This window comes from Pseudopipra pipra, chromosome 11 (genome assembly GCF_036250125.1).
Source record: "Pseudopipra pipra isolate bDixPip1 chromosome 11, bDixPip1.hap1, whole genome shotgun sequence".
NCBI lineage: Eukaryota > Metazoa > Chordata > Aves > Passeriformes > Pipridae > Pseudopipra > Pseudopipra pipra.
The window spans coordinates 10235168-10261369 of NC_087559.1; the positions used below are offsets into that span (position 1 = coordinate 10235168).

General features: G+C 43.3%; 1 protein-coding gene and 1 long non-coding RNA gene across 14 annotated transcripts in view; one reads left to right on the forward strand and one right to left on the reverse strand.

The window, feature by feature from the left end:
* Window positions 1–26202, reverse strand: part of SLC6A6 (solute carrier family 6 member 6) — a 93504-nt gene that overhangs the window by 36892 nt on the left and 30410 nt on the right. Inside the window, exons 1-4 of one of the 13 annotated variants that reach the window (XM_064667465.1) lie at window positions 20399–20623; window positions 15995–16030; window positions 13408–13473; window positions 9005–9061 (exon numbers count right to left, since the gene is read on the reverse strand). In XM_064667465.1, the coding sequence (XP_064523535.1) occupies window positions 9005–9061; window positions 13408–13462 (112 nt within the window). In that variant the 5' untranslated portion in view covers window positions 13463–13473; window positions 15995–16030; window positions 20399–20623. Of the gene's footprint in view, window positions 1–9004; window positions 9062–13407; window positions 13474–15994; window positions 16031–19806; window positions 20328–20398; window positions 20624–26202 lie in introns of those variants that run through there. The other 12 variants (XM_064667466.1, XM_064667462.1, XM_064667474.1 and 9 more) reach the window with 12 other exon arrangements.
* LOC135420265 (uncharacterized) lies at window positions 19341–25039 on the forward strand. The gene is made up of 2 exons (XR_010433433.1): window positions 19341–19809; window positions 20951–25039. It is a non-coding gene; the product is annotated as an uncharacterized LOC135420265 (long non-coding RNA).

The following is a 26202-nucleotide window of genomic DNA, read 5'->3' on the forward strand; positions in this document are numbered from 1 at the left end:
AAAATCAAGTTTGTTTAGTGAAAGGCATTGTCTTTTTCCTTAATGGGGTTGGAGTTTCATTTCCTTTAGTTATGTCCCACTGGGTGAGGTTAAAATGGCTCTTGAAGGAAATAGTCTGACAGAGATGCTGAAACAATATGTTGTCACCGCCCAGGTCAGAACCAGAGAATAATAGGTTATTTTTACTGTATCACTTAGTGTGGATGGTATCCGAGATCTAAGTCCATCAGATTACCCCAAGGAAATATATTGTAAAAAAATGCTCTTACAACCAGAGAGTCCAAAAGGAGTGATGCAAGTCTGAGGCATATGTTTGCCTCCCAGAGACACATGTCTGCCTTCCAGGAGCCACATCTGCCTGTGAGAGTACCCCCTCCAGGAAGCTTCAGATGGCCCCAGGAAGCTCTGGCTTCATCTGATGAACTTAATATGGATAAACAGAAAGCAGCAGTCAAGCCTGCTATTTACAGTGTGCCAGGCTGAGCACAATCACACTGCAAGAGCCTGATCTGAAAGCAAGGGGAGAAAGGATACAGACTGGGCCAGGCCCAGAATCTGCTCTCACGTACACTGGTACAAACCCACGTTAACAGAGGATGGAGTTACCGATTGTCAAACTGATGCTGGTAAAATACAGAAAAAACACAAGGGAGTCTGCATGGGCACACTGTGCTTCTCAAGCATCTGCTCACCTGTGCCGCCAGGAGCACCTCAAGGGTGCCTCTCCTTCCGCAGCAGGATCTGCGTGTGTCCCTTGCTCAAATTTCCTTAGGTGAAATACCCTGCGCTAACCCAAGCCCTTCTACCACCCCCTATGACTGACCAGTCCTTGGTGCACAGCTGAAAATACCAAAAGACCAGCCATAAGTGGAGAGCTTTCACAGCCAACTCGGCTTGGGCCATCCCCTGGGCTGCAGAAATCAGATCTTCACACGTACTGCCTACATCTCAAATAACCCATACCCTTTAGAAAAATACTGGCATTGAAATGTAATCCTTCATAACATGCAAAAAAATGAGGGGTAGGGGAAGGGGGAGGCACTGGACCGAGGGGTCAGACGGTGAGCGATGCAGGTGGGGAAAGGCACCAGCATGGCCAGGACCTGCTGGTTGTCAGAACAGACACAACTCACATTACTACTGAACCACTGATTTTTTTTGAGAGACAACCCACAGATTACACATCTGAAAATACACTGTGATCAGTTTCTGCTTTGGGATTACAGTAATGATCAGCTCCAAGCTTCTTACAGCCGGAGACAAGCGACCAACGCATGTCAAAACCTTCCAGGAAGAGCCTTGAGGATAAATCCATCATGGATACTACCTCATTTAATACTCTCTAAAAACTGAGTCTTCCAAACAGTGGTTTTCCAAATGTTGATGGAAATGGGAAAATCAAAGTGTGCCTGTACACAGAGATACACGTGTGTAAATATTTAGGCATGCTAAAATGCATGCCCTATCTTGCATCTGAACATCAGAAACCACAGCAAAGCAGACACTTCTCTTTTGGTCAATTCATATAAACTTTGTCCAAAGATTCAACATACTGAAGTGGTGACTAGCATGCTAACTGAACATTTTTTTTTTCTAGTTTCTTCTGTTAGAAAACTAAAAGCACAATACATATCCAGAGTACCTCTGACCTTGATGGGAATGCTGCCTGAGGAATGTCCCTATGGCTGTCCTGTATGAACTATTTTTGCAGTGTGATACGTACCACCACTACTTTTGCTTGCAAGGAACCTTCTCTACTAGAGTTCAGCCTGTGCAGACTGTATGTCTTGAGCTTCTCAATGCTCTTTCCTACTCTTCTGCCTCAAGGACTTTTGAGAGACATCAGTTTACCACATTATAATTAATTTTGCTAACCCTGCTTAAGTTCACTGCCTCTTTAGATATTATCATCTCTCTTATTTTTCTGTCATTTTTTGTTTTGTATCTTGCAAAGTGAAGTCAACCTCCCTTTAAAAACTGAACTTTCCTAGATCTGCCAATCTACCCATGGATTGGTTCTTTTTCAAATTATTATTATTTTACATTCATATTCATGAATATTTCAAAATTAGCTGCCCTGATTGCTGGATCAGAGCTGCTCTTCAAATAAACAGCTTTCACTCTCATTGAGAGCAATGGAAAAGCTGCTATTGATTTCAACAGTAGTAGGATCAGGTCCCAAATAAAACTGCATTTATTATGTTTGGCTCATTTCCTGGGATTACTTGGAACTTTGAAAGCTGTAATTCTTGATGTTGACAGCTCTCCCTCCCTCCCAGAGCAGTGTGGTTAAGCCAATCGATACATGATTAAAATAAACAGCCCCTTGATCAAACTTACGGCTTTAGTGCAAGTCTTTCTGCTCTGCAGGAGAAAAACCCTTTATGTTTGGCTGCCCTCAAGGCCACACCAGAACCCAAAGAGCACCTGACTTCACTTATTGTCCTTAACTCATATCCAAGTTCGTTCTGCTTCATTGAACAAGATACCTACATTTTCTGAAAATAATACGGTTCCCTTTACTGCACACACTGCCTCTCTTCTTCTTGAAAGTGCCTCTAAAATTTCCCTGAATTACAGCTCACTGTTCTGTTTTTAATGGACTCCTCTTTTTCTGATTACGTTTCCCTGGGTACAGGTGGTTATTTAAACATCTATCCATTTTTGCTTTCTTCTTCCTCAGTTTTCCCTTCAACTTTCTTCCTCTCTCCTTCTCACTCCTTCATCATTTTCTTTTCTTTCACTATGATGCTTTTTTTAGTCTTCTAAGATTGACTGGAAAATCTGCTATTGAAAATTTTCTAAGAGCAAAATGCACTTCTTTATAACGCTGGAGTCTACTCTGAAAGGAAAGCCCAGGGCTTAATGCAATTTCTTTTTCATCAGTTGTGGTCTGGACAAAAGATATCTTTTTTCCCTACATGTTTTTTTCTTGCTGGTGTTTCCATTCTCTTCAAACAGGCACCATGTCACAGCACTGAGCTGTTATAAAATCCTGCATCTTTGCTCAGATTTCAGCAGCAGAAAATCTGCAGTCACGTAATACTCTAGATGCTCATTTTGTTCTACTTATTTATGTCAAAGAACAAAGCAGTCAGAACTAAATCCAGAACAGGAGGAAATTAAAAACTCCTTTCCCGTTGTGTGGGGTGGAAAGGAGGAAAATTAATACCCACAAACTCCAATGCATTTCAGAGGGAACATGACCCTGTCCCTAAACAGAGGCTGAAGCAAAAATAATGCTTCCCAGCCTCAGGGATTGAGCCTGATTCCCAGGGAGATGGTTCAGGGCAGCCCTGGCCCCCACAGTCAGTGAGGAAGAGCATGAGAGGCAGTGAAGTAGGGGACTGGCACACTGAGTCACACCGGTTGCAACTGTCCTCCTGCAATCTTTGTGGGCACAGCATCTCCTGTACCCTAGTGAGAAACCAAGTGACCTGCCCTGGAGAGTCATGATCCTCCTGCTCTGTCCCCTCCTCAAAGAAGAATGCCCAGGGGCGACTCTTGCAAAGACAACTGCGGGGAAGGAGAGCATAAAAGCAAGGGTTGGCAGAGGCAGAGAGAATGAAGGGAAACTGCTCGTCCTTTGTACACTGTATTGGTAATTATGTGGAGGAGAACAACCAGTTAAAACTTGGTTTTGTTCATGTGAAGCCAACTGCTGACCTAATTTAATGCCTCTGGGTGTGCCAGCTCACAGCTTCCTGACTGTCAATAGGCTGGAAAGAAACACCAGCCCCCTGCTGCCATCCCTGCCTGCTCCCTCTGCTCCACCAGCTCTCATGGTGTGGAAGTGGAAAAACATTAATTTATTGGGTGACACCACCTCTTGAGGCCTTTGTCCTTATGACAGGGCCCTTAACAAAATGCAAGAGTATATCCACGTGGTGTGGTTTTCCAAGCAAGATGGGCACTGTCGAAGAAGATTCAACGAGCTGTGCATATCCTTGACTCTTCAACCACCTCATACCCTGAAGTTACACCTTTTGACCAAAGGAACAAGCACTGTCATATTTCGTTTTCAATTCTGAAGGTCTGCTCTTGAGTGGATTGCAATTCTCCAGCAAGTCTTGGTGTCAATTAAATTAGTTCTATTGCCACAAATAAACCACACCAAAATCAATAAGGGACGTCCTTCATCCTGCTATAAAAAAGGCAAAAACCTTAAAGCTCACAAAGCTTATGAACTTGACCAGTCAGTGGTGTGCACTGTGCCTATTGAATTTTTTGCATGTGATTAATGGCGTATTGATCCTGTGTGACACTTCTGCAAGGCACTTACAACACGTGATAATGTCAGACAGCAACCTCTGCAAGCTACGATAACCGAGCTGTGCCTTAGTGCAGGAAAGAGCCATTAGTAAATGTGCAATAAGATGTATGAATTCACTATTTCATAGTAATTTTTTCAGGGGGAATAAATGATTTCACCCTCGCACGGGGTTTTTTTTCAGCTAATTCCAAATTCGGCCTTAAATTTACTGAGTTTACCAATGTTAATGTTCAGGGCTTTCTCATAATTGAAGATTACTGTACTTTTTCAGTATGTTTTCTAAGTAAAAAACAGATATATGTATAGGATAACATGTTTTTGGAAAAACAAGTAGAGTCTTCCATAGCTAGTAAGGGCTTTGATCAGCTGTTGCTGTATCTGCCTAGACCACCTCCACACAAAGCTGGAGTTGTGTTTTTATTGCCTCTATCCATTCATCTTAATAACTGAGGATAGACTTCTATCCCACCTGTGGCAGCTGTTTAAACATGTCACCCAGTAACTCATTCCTACAAATCTAGATCCCCGCACCATCGGTGCAAGAGAACAATCCTTTCTTCTTCTTTGTTCCCGTGCCCCATGTGCATAACACCTTTTTATTTTTTTCTAGAATAGAGTAATGGAAGGAAGAGTTGTGCAACACGGCACCGTGGGTGGAAAACAGCCAGCCAACCTGTACCAGGAAAACAGCTATTACACGCACGCGATCCGCAGCGTTAGTCCCATTACAGGGCTGTAAAACCTGAGCCGGTTACAAAGCCCTGAGGGCTGGATCAGGAGCACTAAAACTTAATGGCAAGAGTGAGCTACTTTTCATTTTAGCCTTGACTTCTCCTCCACGCTGGCAGTAAATATCAGCAAAAATATGATTCAGTGACGGAAATGAGCTGTAATCTTTTAAGATGTGGAGACACAACCCTTGCTGCTGAACCAGGGGTACTCAGGTGACTGGGGTGCTCAGCCAGGGCACCGATGCTCAGAGGCCTTCAGTCATCAGAGATTTCCTAAGCACCCTGAGGTTTAATTTACTGTTGTTGTTTTCTTTCCTTCAAGTAAAAAAAAAAAAAAAAAAGGAACAGAAACTTTCAGCATATGAAGTTTCACACAGGAAATGAAATCGAAACCACTGATACAGCAGCGCAGAACAGCGCGGGGGGGGTTCTGCAGAGGATATGCTAAAAGAAGAAGTGGCAAAGCTGGTGAACAAGCTCACTGAGAGCCCAACTTTGCAAAACAGGTTGGTGAACTGTAGACTTTCACACACACAAAAAAAGCGAAGCTCTGTAGACACTATGATATTTATTTGCTTTCATGCAGCTGGTGCCAGGTGCTGGCTTGCACGGCTGGACAATGGCATGTTTTGTTTAATCCCAGAACAGCCTTGGCTCAGTCTCCAGCCTGCAGTTCTGTCCTCTCAGCTTCCATGGCCGTCCAGAGCCACTCACCATGCTCCTGGAGGGCATTTGAGAAGGAATACTGCTATGATCTACAGGCCTCTCAATGGGCATTATTTGATCAAAATCACAAATTTTTGATCACTACCCATCTGCTTTGAAGTTCTGAGTTGGAAGTAAAACCTTTGGCATTGACCACTAAACCAACATGCTTTTAAACATCATGTGACTCACACTGGTTCCCAACCAGAGGTGTATTTTCAGTTCACTTTTGCCAAGGCCTCTAACATCAGCTTTCACAGACCAAGAGCTGTGCTCGTTTTTATGTCAAGAGATATGAAAACCAAAGAGTGCCAGAACAAATACTTCACTTTTCCAAGGAAACTAACATACAAACCACTTCTGCATACCACAGTCTGCAAAGTGCAGAGCACACACCAAGCATGAACAAAGCCCTGAGCCCACACTCTACTTGGACAAAAGCCCCACAGAATTCACCCTGGAATTGCTGCCTCCAAAGGGAATTCTGTAAGAGCAAAGGCTGACTCTAATACAAGAAACAAGTATCTGCAGTCCCACCTTTATACCAGGGTCAATCCCACTGGCTACAGGCACTTGTTTTCTCTGTTGGCTTTTGCAGGTAAGCTTCCCCAAATACAGCATGACAATATAGGAATAGCCTGAGTACTCTTCTCCATCTCTTATCTTTTCAAACAAATGCCAGCTGATGGTTTCACTGCAGGTTGCTTTTATAGCCCTAGCTTGATTACTGTAAACTCACCTTACTCCTGTTACCAGCTCAAAGCTGAACAGTTGAGGATTTCTCTTAGTGCAATTTCACATCAGTGAACATGCTTACATTAGATACCAACGTGGCACATTAACCTTTAATATCTAAAGCTGTTTTCATCATGAGTACAATTGTCTTTCATTATTTGCTAATTAGGGACAGGTGTTAACTGTTTGCAGTTCCACTGTAAACGATGGGCACCTGACAAACAGCTGAGATAGCAACAAAAACAATTCATATGTAAACTAAAGGTAGAAAGTGAGAGACTTCCTTTCCTTTACTTGGCTGAATTTTTCTAAGTGACTACAAAAGCTACATGAACTTGTGGTAGTTTTGCAGGAGAAACCTCGGGGATTCAAAGTTCAATGTATTGCTTTCAATTCCTCATGTGATTACTATCTTCCTATTAAATTTGACTTGTAATCTATAGCTTGTATACTGCACAGAGTGGAGAAGAGGGGACCTTCAACCCTATTAAGCAATAGCATCTTCCATTCTACATTTCCTCTACATGGCACAACACCTTTTTCACATTTGAAAGAGCAGTCCTCTACATCACCTACGGAGGATCTGTATGAGGAGAGAGTATTGATCTGGTTACAGAAAAGGGAGGGCAGCAATGAAAGCAAGTCTGTCCTGCTAAATCTCAATTTTAGAATCCTGCCTTGTATAAAAAGGGATAACAAAGGCTTTTGGTTGGTCATGTTTAAGTCTTTCCACAATCCACTATGGTAGCCCCATTTGTAAACTTTACTTTTCATAGAGCCTGATGGGAAATAAGGTGTTTGCATAAGCAATATACTTCTTGCTGATAAAGGAGAAATACCAAGAAAAAACAACTTATCTTGTCAGACTTGGAAGAGCAACCCTATGAAATTATTCTCATATTTCTCTTTCCTAGCAAGGGAATTTTGTTTTTTTTTTTTTTTTTTGTCCCCCTAGAATAGCTAGATAATTGTTGAAAATTCCCTAAGCTGACATGGTGAATCTGAGTGCAATTTTGCTTGCTTTCATCACAATTATAATAACACTATTCTGACAAAGGGTGTTTTTTGGCCAGCATATGGAGCAACCCATGAAAATTTGCTACCCAATCGAGCTCACAGATGCCCCTCTGCACGTCCAGAGCTCTCTGGCAGACAGCTGCAGGGCTGGGAAGGCGTTTAGCTGAGGAGCAGATGCTCTGTGCAGCATTAACTCCCTCACGTGGTTACAGCCACATGAGGAAACCAGCACGTAACGGCACAGCAAGGGCAGTTGGTGACTCACTAAATCCTAAACACCCCAAAGCTCTCTCCAAGGCTGCTAGAGAATGGGATTTGTAACTGAAAGGGGGAAAAGATGATTTTTACTCTTTAAATACTTATTGTCCTGACATAATTATGCATCAGACTCTTCAACTGATAACTTCAATTGGCACTTACTGAGGATTGGAAGAGAACTTGAATGAAATCCTGGTAAAAATTTCAAATAATTTCAGAGATACCCAAATTTCACCTACTAATTTCACCTTTTTTCAAATCTTGATTTTGTACCCATGTGAGTAAAACCACTGTCACCTCACTGACCTTCAGGAGTTCACTCCTGTTCTATGCTGGTATGAATGACTGACAGTGATAAGGAGTGAGGAGTTAATGACATTCACAGCATCATGGCTGAACCGGAACAGGAACTGCATAATAAACAGAACCATAAAGTAATTCAGGTCAGAAGGGACTTCTGGAGGTCATGTAAGCCCAGCTTCTTGCTCAAAGAAGGGCCAACATCAAAATCAGACTGGTTTGCTGACAGCCTTATCTGGTCAACCTCTGAAAATCTCAGTGTGGAGACCACACAGCCTCTGTGCAAACCCATCCCATTGCTTCACTCCTCTCAGGGCGAACTTTTTTTCCACATAAACAATCTCAATTTCTCTATCTGACATAGAAAGAAGATGATGAGGAAAAGGGAGAAGAGGATTAACACAAAACGGCAAGACAGTACCAAATGGAAGGCTCAATCTTCATATTCTGGTGCTGGCACACATACAATACAAGCAGTTGGAATGCAAAAGGTACTGAGGGGGTGTGAGGTGAGTGACAAATGAGTAAGCTCCAGGTAAGTACAAAATAATCAACAGTCCCTGGTGGCAGCATATCAGACAATACTCATTTTATTGTCAGATTAAAACATACTCCTTTAAAAAACCAAACAAAAACCCTACTGAGTGCTCCAATGCATGCCAAGCAATTATTGTTTTCCACAATGTGTCCTATGACTCACTGTGCCACAATGAATTGGCATATGGTGCTCATTCAGGGTATATAACTCACACATTAGCTCTGAAGAGCTAATAGTTACTTGGACTGTAGTTAATTTTGGGGGTTTTTAATTTCCCCACGGCCATGCAATAAATGTCATGCTTATTATTGTATTATTATTATTTAAAAAAAAATGTTTTTAGTGGCAGGCAAGTGTCATTAACGCCTGAAATTTCTTGTATGCTATGAAAATTAATTCAGACAAACTCTGGCATGCGAAAGCACATAAATAATTGGTAAATACTACCTGTGGTCTTCTGGGTCCAGATTTGCCCGATGCCAAGAGCAATCAAATCCTTTTTGGCTGCAAAGGATAGGAGGGCACTCAACACCTTGCAGAAGGCACTCAGTACCTGGCAAAAATCAAGCTTTCTGTGTGCCAGCACCCCATGAAAGAGCAAACCTTAGCATGTGCAACAGAAATGGTTTTCTTCTCTTGCAAGGGAAGGCAACCTCCAAGAGAGACACAGAGCCAGCTCTCTGTAGGGTGACAAATACTCTTCCTGTCTGGAAAAGGGGCACTTTCTATGGTCACACGGCTTAAAAAAGGGCTTTAACTCTCTTATTGAAAGAGACATAAGAAGTAACAGAGCATCTGTCTTTCAGTGAGTTTGCCCAAGAGCAAAAAAAATCCAGTTTTTATCACGGAGAAGGCACCAGAGATACTTAAAATCAGGGACTGAGTAGTAGCAAAAGAAACTGTGTGCGATTACAAGAAAATTTTTCTCCTGTAATCAAGATTACATGAGCCCAGGCTGCACCACGACTTGTGAATATGACCAAGAGAACATGACTCCAGAGGGCTAATGGAGCTTTCCACCATATCGAGATGATTTAATGGGGGTAAAAACCCTGTATAGGCAAGGTCTATGTAACACTTGTACACATTTGACACAAGTCCACTGAAAGCAGTGCTATTCATTAGCAAAAGTGGATCAGTAAGATGGAAGTGGACCATTGGGATTTCACCCACATAGGGACTCAGAGCTACAGCAGAAATGCCACGGCTTTCAAAGTCAGTAGGACTGACTCCTGAACAAGATCTCACTTCTGACATTATTTACACAACGATAAAGCAATAGCAATGCTACTGGAATCAACAAAGCTACGCTGGAATAAATCAGTTCAGAATTAGATCCTGAATTTGTATGTCTTTGAGCTAATTTCACAGGTATCAAACAACATTAACATCTCAAAATGTGACTTGGAAGGAGAATATAAACAAACATCTCAGCCTACAGCTCTATTGCTCCCTGATCCCTGAGGAGGCAATTATTCCCTCAGTGGTGTCCTGTATAGCCCAAATGCAATGACTGCCAATACAAATATTTTGTTCCTGTGTTTATGCTTTACAAAATGTGAATTTGGACTGTGTGGCCTCAGGTGTTCTCTTCGGTGTTTAACACAACAGGACCCTTAGCATGAAGAGTGATGGTGAACAAGGACCTGCTCTGCTTATTTCCTCACTTGGAATCTCCTGAACCGTTTACTCGTATGGGAGACAGCTGAAATTGTGCCTGAACCAAGACTGCCAGCATATGACCTTTCTTTCACTGCTACTCTGTAGGTTCTTTACTAGTGGTCACAAGATATTCTCCATCTCCTCAGAAATTTCTTTGGTTTATTCAAACATTGGTTGCATCTCCCTCACCTACGTTCCTCTGGGGAGAAGTACATAAAAAGGGCAAAAGTACATAAAAACTAAGTAGAGCCCAGGCCTTTTTCCAATCAAAAGTAATATTCATCTATGCAGAAATGTCAAAGTCTTCATTTCACCCAAGGAGATAAAAACAGTGTTTAGATAATAACACCTTCTCCTCAATGCAAAGAGAAGGAAATTCTGCCCTTGTCCAGATCCCAAATATTCATTCTCTTGTTGGCTAATTCATGACAGTGTTAGCTAGATTTTCATTATTGAGTATTATTTGTAGCTGCTGTTTTCATGAAGGAGCTGTAATAAACAAGTGAGATTTATGTTCTTTTTTTAAATTGCTTGAAATAATTAGCACTGTTAAATTTAGACTCTGAAAAGCCTACTGATTTCTCTATTTTTTCAATACAGAAGCTACAAAGCAATCTACCACCACCAGTCAGGCCTGGGCCAGAACAGTACACACACCATATAACAACCAAAATGTTATTATGAAATAATCTAAGTTCTCTAAACAACCTTTTAAAAGTAAATGATGGCTGTGCTGAATTAAATGTTTTAACAATTGCACTTTGTGTATTCTTCTCAAGTCTAAATGCAGACAGGACTTTGTTTCATTCCTATTAGTGTCTGTACGGGTGCAAATGGGCACACTGGACCTGGACCATGTTGATAAGCTCAATGGAAAGCAGAGACCCAGACCCAGATCAGAATTTTGCAGCTGACTTCCTAGCTTGATGGTTTATACTGATTATTTATACTGCATCTAAAGCCCTGACCCACGACAGACATTCAAATACCAGACTCGGAGCTTGTGGTTTGCCCTCATCTCTGCATCATTTACTTTTTCCACTCATTGCCCCTCAACCACAGCTTGCTGTATTGACAGTCCAGATACTTATTTAGAATAAGTAAACATTTTGCCCTCTCCAACCCAATTTGGCCATTTCACAGCCAGTGCTGCATTTCAGAGCCTAATCCAACAAACCTGCTTCAAGACAGCACCAAACAAACAACCTCTAAAAAGCTTTCCACTCATAGTTGAGGTTTTTTTTGGTTGGTTGGTCGATAGTTCTGTGACTCATCAGCCTTAAAGTGTTTTTCTTGGTGCAGGTGCCACGATCTTGGCAGTCCAGGTTTCCTCAGTGCAGTGGGAAAGACAAGATGAAATACCAGGGGCCACGACAGAACTTGGCCTTAACAGTTCTACAAGAAGGGACTGATGTCGAGCACTACAACCCCAGAGGAGATGAGGAAAAGATGATCTGCTGTGGGAAAGACCACATCATGCCATGCATGGAAGACATACAGAAGCAAGATACTAATTCTATAATGAGGAAAGGTACAAATGAAGACAAGGAGAAGGCTAAACCTGTCAGTTTTTACATAATGAACTTTTTTAACTAGAGGAAGGAAAGGTTAGGGAAGGTATATAAACAAGAATGATGAAGCTGAGAAAGGAGTCCATACTAACATGCAGAAGACAGCTGTAATAGGTATCAAAATATAAAATCTTAAGTACTTATTTGCTCTATATATGATAAAACAGTAACAACTTCTATGTTAACGATAAAACCCCAGGGCATTAAAATAAACAAAGGCATGCTGTCTTAAGTAATTAATGGATAAAATAAGTGATTATTTTACCACTTATTTTATGGGATGGGGATTTAGTGCTAGGAAGGATAAAGCCCTACATCTCAGGAGAGCAGTGACATTGCCTGAGGAGCAGCTAGCAAAGCTGTGAATCCAAGAAAGACCTAAAGGTGATTGCAGGTAAGATTAGCCAAGTAATAGAGTTTCTCTGTGTGGTGCTACTGATTGATGCAGAAGGGTCAAAGGCCAAGCTATTTCTGTATGTGTACATCGGAAGGGATGACATGGAAATCTAAAGCATAATGCTGTGTCAAAACAACCACAGTGAACAAATTAGATTTGTTCAAGTCTCCACAGATTAGAAAGGAGATAGAGAAATTAAAGGAAATACAAATAAGGACAATAAAAGTGATCTAAGGAAAGAGTAGCAGTGCTAAAATTAATATGTTCTATAAATGAGAAGACTCCTGGGCTGAGATCCAGCTATAAATACCTTCAAGGTACTGTGTGTAGAGGAAGGTAATTAATCTAGCTCAAAAGATAGTAGGACAAGAAGCAACTGCTTGAATTTAGGAATGGAAAAATTCAGGATATATAATAAGAAAAAGTTGTTTGAAGAGACGCATCTGCTCAACAAGGTCGACTCCCAAGGTGATAGCTAAGGCACACTTACTGTATGCAATCCAGAACAGGTTGTATGAGGAAGGAGCTCTGGGAAATTTTGCCATCATAGCTTTCTACTGTCCAAGGAGATCACCACAGTCCAACCTACTTATCTTTTTGTCTTGTTCTTTATGAGTTATCTTAAAGACTGCTTTTCTATTTAAAAAACCCCAAGAAAACACTCAACCTATATATCCATGTAGTGACAATACATCTACACCAGAGCCCAGAAAACGGGGGTGTGCAGCGCTCCAGTGTGTATGTCAGGTAATGGCAAACCTCTCTGACTCTCTTCTGGCTATTCAGTGGTGTGTGCAATTTGAGTCTGTTGGGTGCCGGGCATGAGAGTGTCAGCAAGAAAAAAAAATGCTGACCCAGAGCTCAGATTATTCCAAGTATCTGAACATCGAGATCAAAGGCCAAAGTGGGAACTACCTCTTGTGACACTCGTGGTCTTCCTCAGCCTTGTATTAAGACATCCTGCACAGAAGCTTTCAGTGTCACTGCATAAATTATGTACTTTGATTTATGATTAGCTGAAAACCAACTCTAGCAGTATTTTAACAACCCTCAGGAGCTCTTAACAGAAAATAAAGAAGAAAATAAAATAAAACCCCCCACACATTTGCAACAGACCTTACAGTTTTCAATGACAAATGGGTACACACAAACGTGAGGAATATAAACCCCGAGTACCGTTATACCCTCCCTTAAACAAATCCCATCCCAACTGCACTCACCAATCGGGACTTCTGTCCCCTCCTCAATGTAGATGGGCAGTGGTGATTCCTCCATAGGATGAGGCACTGATGGAAAGTAATGAATTGTGGTAGTATTTGTCGCAAAGTGACTACAATAAGATGGTCCCTTTCTTATCATTACAACTACATATGGCTGGTTACTATCACAAAGAACCCTTTCTCAAAGTGGTCACCTCCTGTCACAGTGATTGGTCCAAGTCAGAGTCTGAGGGGTTAAGCCCCACCGAACATTCACTGCCACAGGAGTCAACCCGCTCTGAATAGGGCCTGGGAGAGATCCCTGCCCTGGATGCTTCACCATCCTGCCATTTCGTTATAGCCTCACTACTCCTTTCCCTGGAGTTTAACTCTCCTTTGGAAACTCACACAGTTGAAGAAGCCAAGGGGAGCCAACGCACAGACAGGCACAAATAGAGTTATCGAGTCAAAGTCATAATATTTCATGCACAGAACCAGAAGAGAGAGGCTCTGATGCTCAAAGCTTGCCGTTAGCTGTTGAAAAGCCACAGCAGGTGATGGAAGGCTGCACCGCAAATGGCCTCTGGACCACTGACTTTTCATTACTCATTTTGGAGTGTATCTATTGGAGTTAAGAATTCTCGATTCCTTCTTTGTGATACTGCAGTCTCCAGGCAAAACTCTTCAGATCTGCACTGCAGGCTTATTCTGCAGTTTCCAGACACCACACAGTCACTGCTGCAGGGTTTGTCTGTTTGGGTTCTTCTCTATTTGCGAGCTTCTTCTCTTAAAGGTGTTTTTGTTGCACTATTTCCCATTTATAATCTCTGGGAAGCCTATGCTTCACAGGATTTTCAAGAGATTTGAACTTCCTACACTAGAATGAAATAATAATGAGCTACAAATGTTGAAAATGGTCACACACAAAAAGCTTTTGGATTTTTTCCTTCTCTGTTACCTTTTAAAAATGATGATGTACCTTCTCAAAGATACAAATGCTTAACCTAGTCTCAGCTAGGATTCCCAGCAGCAGGGAAGGAGGATTCTTTAATCCTTCGTAGGGTATCCTTCACTTACTACTGGATTTTTAGGGGTTTTTTTTTTGAAAGAGTATCTTATGATATCCATAAAACCAGCCAAAGAACATTTATGGTTTAAAGCTATTAAATAAACCATCTTACAGTGTTTCTGCTAGCAACACAACCAGAATAAAGAGTTTTTTTAACAGATGCTTGACTAGCAATGGGCGTAATATAAACCCCACGCTGGTGCTTTGTGGGATGCAAAGGGCTGCCAGTTCCCTGGCTTTACCTAAGCCCACCCCTCGCTCACGTGGAAGATGAAGGGAAGCACAGGGGAGAGGAAGAGCAGAACACGGTTGCCTACAGAACTACTGTACAAGCCACAGAAGTCATGGTCTACCGGGACGCCTTGCGCAAGCCACGTTTATCTAGAAGCTGAACTAACATTCCAGCTCAACAATAGCAAAAAAACATTTGTTACCACACGGCGTTTTGCTACATATTAACCAGCAGTTGCTACGCAAGCATAATGGAGTGCTGCAATTCCGAGATACATGTTATTTATAAAATAATAATAAAAAAAAAAAATGTTGACTTATGGAAAATCAGCCTGAGGGGAGTGCTCGTGGGCTTGCCATGCCACTGGACACAGTACATGCTTGGAAGTTATGCAAAGCGGGCCCTGCATTGGGAACAATGCAGTCTTTTTCCTTGCTAACCTAATTTTGCATAAATGCAACGAGAGTCTTCATCTATGCAGCCCCTTAAAACATTTAATCAGATTTATTTACTAGGAAGAAATACCAGAGCAGAGCTTCCTATACTACTCAACAGCTTTCAAATCTGAGATCTGCAAAAAAAACCAGGTCACTAGATGGTGTGGCAAAAAAAAGCCTGTTGTATTTTTAAGACATAACAGCTTTCTCGGTCCCATGATGAACACTTTACCAGGCTCCCCCTGACAGAGCAGCCAGGCTGGAACCAAATGCTTTCACAAAACATTTGCAAGAGTATTCACCATTTTAATGGGTATCACCATAGGTTGTAGAAAAGACCTGAAATAACTGTAGGCTATTTGAGGCCAGATACACGTATACACACTCTCTCTTACCCACACGTATACAGGCACACACTAGTACACGTGCACGCAAACAAATGGCTCTATAGGCAGAACTTGGATTCTGTAGGATCCAAGGCAGAAAAGCTGATTTTTGTCACAGGGTTTGGGAATCAAGGGCTCTGGGGTGCTAAAATCAAGTTCTCACTTTTGGGTCTCCTCTGCTTCGGGCAAACCAATTTAACATTATCCCTCTGGAATTTACACACCAACTTTATGGACATGCTGCTTAAATGTCTGCAAAGTGCTTTGCAATGGTTTCTAAATTCTGCAGTGATATGCACAGAAGAACTGCACAGATAGGTTTAAGATAACAGTAGCTGAGCATTATTGCTGTATAACTACAGTCTATTTTTACATGCTCTATACTTGGTTTCTATAAACAGATGGTAAGTGTTCAGTATTTGAACGTTTTAATGAGCTTTATAAGCCTTTTGTAATTTCATAAACAAGCATAAATAACACTTACATGAAGTAGAGTCTCTCCTGAATGTATTTTCTCTTCCTGTTTGGGGAAAAAAAAAGAGAAAAACAAAAAGGAAAAATATTTTAAAGGAAAAAAATAGGTCTAGCAAGATAAGTCAGACATGTTTCAATGTTATCATGCATCATGTTTCTTAATTTCATCAGTATGATCTTATACTTGAAGAACATAAAGACACTGAACATAGTACCAATGCCAAAACAGGATATCATTTCTCGTGTGCTTCATCCCATGTAAAACATTGCAGAAGATTTGCCTACACTATCTAAAAAGCAGGAAAATTACAGTAGAGCAGTGAAATAAAATGCAAATGCCACGTGATCTGAACCAAAAAAATGAACCAAAAAAATGAACTTTTAACTACATTCCAGCTCACTGATAACCCCATGGCTCAGCGTATGGGTTGCTCTCCTATCCGGACAGCCGACCTGCACCAACACCCTGGAGCAGGGCACTCCTGCTGTGTTAGGGCATGGCATGGCACCGTGGTTTTTCCATGCACTGGCTGTATTCAAGCTCAGGTTGGGAAACCACAGCAGCGAAGGCATCCTTCGAGGCTGCGACAACACCGAGCGACAGAGAACCACAACAGGAAACCCAGTAACTGCTAATATGCACAAACCTTCCCAACAGCTGATGGGCCTTAACAGCCACGGGCTTCCCACCCCGCTGCCTCCCACCCAAAGCTTGGTGGCATTTGATTCATGTTCCCCTTCCACCAGCATGGCTCGTGGGTTTGGTGGATGCTCTTGGAGCAGGGTTTAGGGCTGCTGTAAATCCAGACACACTGAAGAAAGAGAGACTGATAGAAATACAGAAGATGCTGTAGGACACCAGCCATGGTTTCACATGGTGTCACAGACTGGCAGCACAGCAGCCCTTCCAACACTAGGTTTTTGTGGAAAAAAAGGACAAGGAAGAGCAGCAGTTTCACTTAATTTCTACTGCATTACCTTATATCAATATTAGCTACTATGTAACCAACTTAAAGGGTAGTGCCTTGGGATGATACTCAGCTTGCACAAATCAATTAAATCCATGGCACTGCAACAGCTGAGGATTCAAGTAAATACGCATGTATGGAAGAAATTCAACAAATATTAAATCACCGCATTCTCATCCTTTTCTTCCAAATGCCAAGGACCCAATCCTGCAAGCTGCACGCTCAGAGTAGCACTAGAATAAACTTGAGTTCTGTGTATAAAGCTCTTACTGAAGTAGACTCAGGATTACTTTAAAAAACATAACCCTGATCCATTCTGGTCATGTAAATTAAGTTAGTGATGAAAGAAGTCGAAGGCACTAATCCTACTGAGTAATCTATTCAAAGCTTCACTTCTTAAATGATCTACAATTTATTCATATGACCAATCAAATAAGCATTACTTACAAAAGGCTTTAACTACCAGTGCTTTCCCATCCATTTTTATGTGTTGCAATATGGTTAAATTTAAAATAAACTAATCAGCATTATCTTTTCAGAGTTGTTTGCCAGCGTGGTTAAAACCCCAGGCAGGGCATCACTGCTGACTCCCCTTACTGGTGGAACTGGCAACACTGCCACTGGGGCATTGGGGCAATGTTGCCCTGTTACCCACTGAGGCAAAACTATGGGGCACTGGAAAACCTAGAAAGGGCAAAATTAAAATAATAGAGGATTGCCACTAAGTCTTGAGGTGCACTGATGAAAATCCTGGGAGTATCACTGCCTGGGAAACATGGCAGCGTGTTGAAAGTGCCTGAGAGTCTTTTTGGAAACATTCAGCCCATAAGACCTGGCTGGAAGCCACTAAGATACACTAAGAGTATTGATTAAAAAAACCCTCACTGAAATACTAGCAATGATTAGCTGTAAGACAAGATCCTCACCGAGGCTTTACAAACAGGATTCTGCTCAGGCACAAGAGGTTTCCCAAGCACTCTATAGCAAGAGCAAGCCAATCTAAAGTGTCTTCCTAGTTTTCCCAGGCAATATAACACCTCTTCTCTGACAGCATTTCACACTGACTGAAGCCTCCTGCTACAGCCCCAACATTTCACCTCTGACATGAAAGCACCAGGCAACCCAAAACCTACACATTAGGGACTACCAACAAAGAGCTGAACGCCAAATTTAGCTCCTGGTTACAGCAAAATAAAACAAAAGTCAGTAGCATTTGAAAGATTCCCAGTTTCTACTGGACTCCAGAACAAGATTCCTAAGCATACAAGCCAAATGCCCCAGGATTTTGATTTAGCATCCCCGAGCATGCAACCACCTTCTTGGGGCCTCCAGGTATCACGGTGCCACCTGCAATCTCCTGTCTTTTGCGAAGTATGACAGAAAATAACCCTCGCAGCGCACGGTGAAAGAAGCAGGTTAATAAATGACAGCAAGAAGCGGCCTTTCCTCTCCCGGCCCCGGGGTCGGGGTCCCTCCCCGCCCGGGCAGCACCTAGGGAGCGGTAAAGGTGTCTGTCGCCCTCCAGTGGGAGCTTCCTTAGCACAGCCCAAAGCGTGAGAGGTGGGAACAGGGAGGGACAGAGGTGAAAGGCAAATACAGGGGGGAAGAAAAAAAAAAAAAAAAGAACATGCAAAGCAGATAAGAGACAGTTGAAGAAGCAGCACGAAGATACTGTCTCTGAAAGTGCCAAAAATAAAGTTTCCAGTGTCAGTTTAACCAGGCAACACAGCCATTCTCTCTTCACACTCGTGCTTCAGCCTTGACTTAGTCCATGCAAGGGACACTGTCATGCTGCTGGCTGCCTCAGCTGCTCACACATTTTGCTTTAAAAAAACCCCCCAATAACCTTCGGGGAAACCTTTCGGTAACACAGCAGTCAGCTCTCCTGAATGTGGACCCAGAGGTAAAGAGCCCGCTGTCAACAACCATCAGAGTTTTCACCAAAGCCTCTCCCCTCCAAATTCCACCGCAGCAGGTTTTAACGGGCTGATTTACCCTCAAACCTAAACTCATAAAATCTAAACTGGTAGCAACTGTCATCTGAGCCCCAAATTACACAGCTGATGACATATGCCCCTGTCAGGGCTGCCTCACTGTTTTCCTAGTCCAAAACTCAAAACATTTTCACATGCAAGCAATAAAAAAAAAATGCAGTTACCAAAATAGCACTATCAACGTAACCAGCTCCTCTCGGCACATTTTCTTAATGCCTTTCCCAATACGGTTAAAAAAATGGGAACTAACAAAAAAAAAATCCATCTTTACACCTTGGCACAAACTGTGCTGAAATACGTGTGGGGTTGTATTTAGTTGTGTTTATCTGGATTCTCTCCCACTACTTTTTTCCTTTTTTTTTTGCTTCATCTATGCTTCCCTTTAAATGCAGCTCTTACTAAACAGCAGAAATCAGCTTTTACAATTTCTAAATACCAAGTTTTGTCACTCTCGGAGCTGCCTAAGGATAACACAGCTTGCCTTCAGCTTCATAAATAACACATACTCTGCACATTTCTTCGCCTGGGTGAAATAAATTCTCCCATGTTCTTATATGGAAACCTTGTGAGTCCTCCCACGTAGCGCCTGGTACAATATTCAGGCAGCGATGGGCATTCATTATCTTAAAGCCAGCGGGTGAATTTCGGATACAAGTTACCCCCAGACGAACCCAAAATTATCACCCCTTCACACCACGCTGAGCTCAGTAACCTGCTCTGTGCAGTCCCTGCATTTTATTTCCAAGCCCCAATCACAACTTTGATTTCAGCATCAAACCAACGAAATAAATGGAAAACGAAGGGAATAAAAAGGAAAACGAGGGAAACAGCAAGAAAGCATCAGCAGCATTATTACCCACCAGGTAGGCCCATTAGCATCAGATGTAGCATTGCCCGTACCAGCCTCTTCACTCGAGGTTAGCGCACGGCAGCCAGAGAAAACACGGCGGGGAGGGGTGGGAAGGAGAGAGAAAATGGACAAAAATAGCCGGGGAGAGAAGCGTGCGCCCTAGATGTGCTGGAGGGCCGCCAGCAACGGGGAATTGCTGAGAACTGTTATCGCCAAAAAAAGTTAACGCAAGGTGGGGGGAGGTGTGGGGTAAATAATCGCCGGGAAGCAAAAACCCCGCCGGGGTAATGGGAAAGCTGGGGAGGAGGGGGCTGGAAGGAGAAGGATGAATTAACAAATAAACGTAAGAGGGGGAAGGGAAAGCGCGCCCGCGGGGCACCCCGAGCCGGGGCGGACAAAGGGACGACGATGCCGCCGCCACCGGCCCGGCTCGGTTCGGCTCCGCTGGGCGCGGAGCGGCCGCCCCTTTGTTCGCAGAGAGGGGGGATCCGGGGCGATCCGCGCCGGCCCCGCCGCCGCCACCACCGCAGCGGCAGCAGCGGCAGCGGCAGCAGCGGCAGCCCCGCCGCCCGCCCGCCCTCCCGCCCGGGAGGCGCCGGTACCTGCGTCCGCTGGCCGCGGTGCCTGCGCGCCGCTGCGCCCCTGCGGCGGTGCGGCGCGTCCGGCGGAGCGGTGCGGCGCGACTAGCAGCGCCGAGCTGGAGGAAACGGTAATTTATAAGCGCTTTCTTCCTGACCTCTCGTGTCTGTTGTCTAATGAGGGAGCTTTGAGCATCACCCATCCTGCTGAGTGGAAAAACACCGGCACGGCCTCTTCTTTGCTGGGGAGGGGGGAGCCTAAAGGAAGGGGTGTGGGGGAGGAGGGGCCATGCCGCAGACACGGCGGCGGAGCCCGGGCTTGGCAGGCGGCCGCGGGGCGGCGGGGAGGGGTGGGCGGGTGCGGGGCAGCGGCCGCCGCCACCCGGGGGGGCCGCCCCGGGCCGCCCGCCCTCCCCCGCGGCTGTCGCGGGCAGCGGGAGCGGGGCTGGCCCGGGGCCGGCCCGTGTCCCGCGGCGGGGAAGGAGCGGAACGAGGGCTCCCAGCCGTCGCTCTCCTCTCGCTATTTTTTATTTTCGTGCGTTCTTTTTAATCGTTATTTTTTATCTTCACACAAAGAGCGCCCTTCTCGCAGTCAAAGCATCCCACGGCGCTGTCACCAGCTCTGCCCGTCGCTGCGCCCGGGCCCTGGCTCTGATCTTCCGCGGCCACTTTTCTTCCCGGGAAACTGTACTCTGGACCCGGTGCCGCCCTGCCAGGCTTTGGAGGCGTTTGGTCTCGGCAGCCGTGTGCTGCTGGAGAAGGCAGCACGGGAGCGTGGCCTGGCAGGTGCCTGGGCGGCCGGGATCTCCTTGCTCTGCTCTGCCGCCTCCCAAAAGCGCAGTCCCCGACACCGGGCAGTCCCAGTCGCAGCTGGAGAACAAAGTACGGCCGGGGCGATCGGCAGGGAAAATGAGCAGGGCAACGTTTTGTCTTGCGTTGGGTTTCACAGAACCGAAAGCTGGTGCTTTTCCCCTGCAGGCGAACGGGTATATGACTCAAATATGTCCTCGCTCTCCTACCTGCATCCCCTCTGGTTCTCTTAATGAAAGGGTCCAGCAGCACACAGAGTCGTGAGGAATTTTCATATAACCCCTGCTGAAGACTTAGTAAGATCCTCTGTACTGCAAAATACCGTTTGCATTGTGGGAGCAGAGTAGTGGTGAAAGGATATTTTGGGCCATCTGTGTTTCGCAGAAGTCCCGCGGCACTAACGACACTGGGAACAGCAGAGATGCACCAAAAAAGAGTGAACAGTCCCCACAGCTCTGCTCTCCAGGCTTTCCTGGATACAAGATGCTACCTTCCTACACCACAAACTAGGACAGCAGTCATTGGGAGCCCACCTCTGGAGCCCGTTGCCTATGCACAGGCTTCTGGGGGAACAAATTCCATCACAGCACCCTCCAGGGAGGTCTCTAGAAAAGGCTGATTTCCTTAGTTGGTTCTTGCAAAAGCTGCACCCCTTCTGCACACTCCTTGCTGGCAGTACAGGATGCCAAACACACTGTGCCACAGTCACACATCCAATTGCCCTGACTGCAGTGCCCATGTGATTTTCCAGTATCTGAGCAGATTTCCAAAGTGAGTAGGTTTTTAGCCGAAAAAGAGATAGAAGTATAGGATATATGCAGCTAATTGATGTCATATCTCCACCGAACAGCCTGGTTTAAACTTGTAACGATGTAGTCCATGCTGCCACCTACGTCTTCTGATTCAGCTTTCTTGTGTACTGCAGCTTCGATTCGTAGGCATCCTTCAGAAGGCAGCTCACATTTTGTGAGACTCCACGAGGGACTACAAACACAGGCAAGCTCTGGCTACACTAGGGAATGAGGCAAAACGTTTCTCACTGGTGCAGCCACTTGTTTGGTTGCAGTGAGGATGCCTTGATGCAGATTAGGAACAAGCAGTCACATCGGTGAAATGTAAGTAGCGGCTGGAGCCTTGTCTGTATGAAGGATCCTGCCAGCACAGCTGTACCAGTGACAGCAGTGGAATATTTTGCTCAAGTTCTCTAGGGGAATCAAAGCCTGTATTTTGTGTCTGGCTTTCTCTGTTCTGTTGCTCCTCACTCATTAAAAGTCAGACACACAAAGCACATGGTTGCTCTCTGTGTTTAAAAAAAAATATGTTTGGGGTAAAAAACCAGCAGCCAAAGCTGTTTTGAAGTCAGAAGCATGTACACAGTACCTGGAACTAAGTGGAAGAATAATAATAATAATTAGTCCTTTTGTGTCATAGATATGCACATGGCTGTTTGCTATTTCATTATGAGACAGCACAACTTCTGAGAATGTGCCTGATGAATATTTGGGGGAACTCTGCCTTCAGCTGCAGCAGTGTATGGCAGCACTAATGCCTTTGGCTCCTCCACTCTCTTATGTAACTGAAATCACAAGTTGGAGCCCGAATTACAAAGCATAAGCATGTGTATAATATTAAGCGTACAAATGGTGCCTGAAATTACTGTCCTTTTCATGTAGGTCTGGCTTTAATCTGTTAGAATTTTTGCTTCTGCGTATCTATTGACTTCGGCGTGTGCTGATGCCATTCACAGCGCAATCAAGCCTAACCCCTTAAAAACCCCACTCTGAAGACATTAACCCAAACCTAAACCAAGACAGTCCAAAATCACTCTGGTTACAGGTAGGTGTACTTCAAATGACCTGTGTACCAGACCTCGAGAGTATCCAATATTAAGAAGCAGAATACCCTATCCATGTGGCTGCTTTGGCGACCAGCCAGAGCGGCAGGTTTTTGCACCCCACCCCAAGGCACAAGTTAGTCATCACCTTCCTTTGCATTTTCCCTCTTTCTCAGAGACTATTTTTGCCATTACCATGCTGATCTACTTTCTAGAGTTTTAAGGTGTCGGGTGCTGATACAGCGAGTGCCTCTTGTATCTGTTTAATCCGATAACATAACTCTTTTTTAATCTCCACGTCTGGGTCACAGGGTTTAAAAAAGACACTGGGCCAAATCCCCAGCTTGGCTACAACGTGTGGAAATCTACTGAGATGGCACGAAAGTCAGGAGAGATTCGCTGTATTTGCACCCGGTTAAAGAAGTCTCGAGAGGCAGGGATGTGAGTGCCAGATTTCACAGATGGATGCGTATTAGCACAGGAGTATGGCAGAGCCAGGTCAGGTTTCTATCAGGTAAGGCAGAGGGAGGGATATCACACCAGGATCTCAAATATGCTCGTCAGCAAATTCTCATTCATTTTTAAATTGAAACAGATTTAATATTTCTTCACTTTTCAGGAGAACAGCTTGTTTTCACTGTGCGGCTGCTAAAGCGAACATGATGTTTCATGGAGTCAGGACCAAGATAGGGCAAGGACAAAGAGGAGGTTTTGCAGGGACTGGGGAGATTTTACATATAAACATTCAAGTTAAAAAGGCAAAATTCATCCAGGCATGAAGTCCAGCAGAAAGCTAGGAGACAAATGGACAGCATTGTCTGCAAAGGACTGTGTAAGCAAAAATGGCAAAAAGATGGTCTGAATAAGTCCCTTGCATTAATGATTCTCTAGACATGAATTTCCTATATAAAGCTCTATGGGGTCAACCTTTTTAGCAGAGGATCCTGAGCTCGAAAAAGGAAGGCAGATTTTGTAAGGGATTTGCATATCATGGAGTGACTGTGGATTGCAGATTTTAAGCATTACTAAATTGGGGAATAAATTGTTGCTGTTGTTGTTACATACCAGGATATCTCACTAATCCACCCAATCCACTAAGTTGCTGTAGTTTTAGTCTGTGTTTATTTTACATGAAATTATGGCCTGGACAGTTAATTTTTCTTAATTTATCCATATAAATCATATATAAATAAAATATCAAACAGAAATCAAAACATGACCTGTGTTTTTGGTACACTCCCCATCATGTGAACCTGCCAGTGACGGAGCCCAGTGATGCACCCAGTTTACAAGTCGAACACAAAGACAACTAAAACCCACAGGTCTTCTTGAAAAGTAGCCAACTGGCATTAAATTCTCTCATTTTAATGCTCTAGGTGGCCTATTTTGCTTATATTTGAGACTGCCTAGCCATTATGGGATTGCCTGCACTGGTCCTTCCCTTACATCAAGCTAATTACATATTAACTTGAGGCACTCAGCAAGTCTGAGAGGCTGGAGCTGGTCCTTTCTGAACACCAGTTGAGTTTGGAAATGCCTGATGTTTTACAGGGGTGGATTCCCAAAGTGAGAGGCAAACACAGAGGAACCAAACAGTCTGGAACCAAAGTGGTCCTGCTGGCTTTTGAAAAAAGTGAGTGTCTCAAGTTAATTGACAGTCAGCTACCTGGAAATAAAAACCTCTCATATATCCAAAGGTTTTCACCGGGATTTTCAAGAGCTCCTGAGCAATTTAAAATTCTTGGAAGGAATGCACTATAGAATGAAACATGTATGTATTATTAAAGAATGTCTCCAAACTGAAAGCCAGCCAGTTTCATAAAAGTGAGCTAAAAAAGCAATAACAGGTACTCTGTCTCCTGCTGGATGCTGTATGAACCGTATGTTTTGCATTTTGGAAGTCGCTCTAAAGCAATGTTTTTTCTTCACTGTTGCTATTGGGAAGAACAGTAAAAGAACTATGCATAAATGAGGTTAAAGTAATCTAATTAAAAAAATAAACAATGTGCTTTCATCATCAATTCATACCCAGTCATTTGGGATCTAACTTTAAAAAAAATAGACAAAAATTCAGAAAGGATTTTGAAGGACAACTGTTTCTCTTTAAGATTAATGATAAACATACTTGTGTGTTCAAGGGAGAATAGATCCAGTGTTATGTAACAGGATAAAGAAACCAAATCCTTTTCCCTTAAATTAAAATAACCAGTATGTGTGTGGATTTTAGTCAATCACTGAAAATTCAGGAAACCCATTTTCTTTCACAATTGCATTCCACACACTAAAATTGACGTCTTCTAACTTTTAAACAGAATCACAACAATTAAAGACAGAAAAGATTTGTTTGTTCTGTTTGACCACACTTTGCCAATAGAGGGTTGTTCCCTAAGGAAAATTCTGCGGCACTCGCGCTGTGCAGAAATCCAAATGTGTGCTCATCTTTTTATTTCATGTGGCATTAGCAAATCCAGTTATTGCACTTCTCAATTGTTTTTTTATTTTTAATCTAAGTACCTAGGACTAGATGTATGCTACCTCATCTTTTTAAATCGTTTTTTGCCTGAACTATTACACAACATGTCTTATAAAATCTTGCAGTGCCTGTCTAAATTTGCCAAAATGTGACAAGATCAACAGGTAATGGATTTTTTTTTTTATGTTGGCATTGTTCTTTGCTGGCCCAGTCATATAAAATATGTTAAAAAACACAGAAGAAAACAATTTTCTACCATAGAACCTGCATTTTTCCACTTCTGTATTTTACAAAAGCATACCAGAACTTCTGCATCAGAATTTGACACATAAAGTTCCTCTTTATCACGAGTTCAATTTTCCAAAAAAAGGCAAATGATAGTTTTAATAACCAAGATATAAGCCCCTAAAAGGCTTAGACTCTAAATGTACTTACTGCAAAAAAAAAAAAAAAAAAAAAAGTCATCTTGTACCCAATTCTGGAGTCATTATTTACACAATGCGTAAGAGTTGGGATTTATAGAGAAAGGCACTGCTGAGTTCAGGTGATGTTCACTCGTGCATGAAAGAAGCAGGTATGTGCTTTGCTGAGCTACTCAGAGCTTTGTCTGTGGACCAGAGGAAATGCTGCTTTATGTTGGCACATCCTTGCACATGTCCACACGTGATGTTTTCAGTCCTGAAAGCAAAGCTTCAGGTCTGGGCAGTTTAA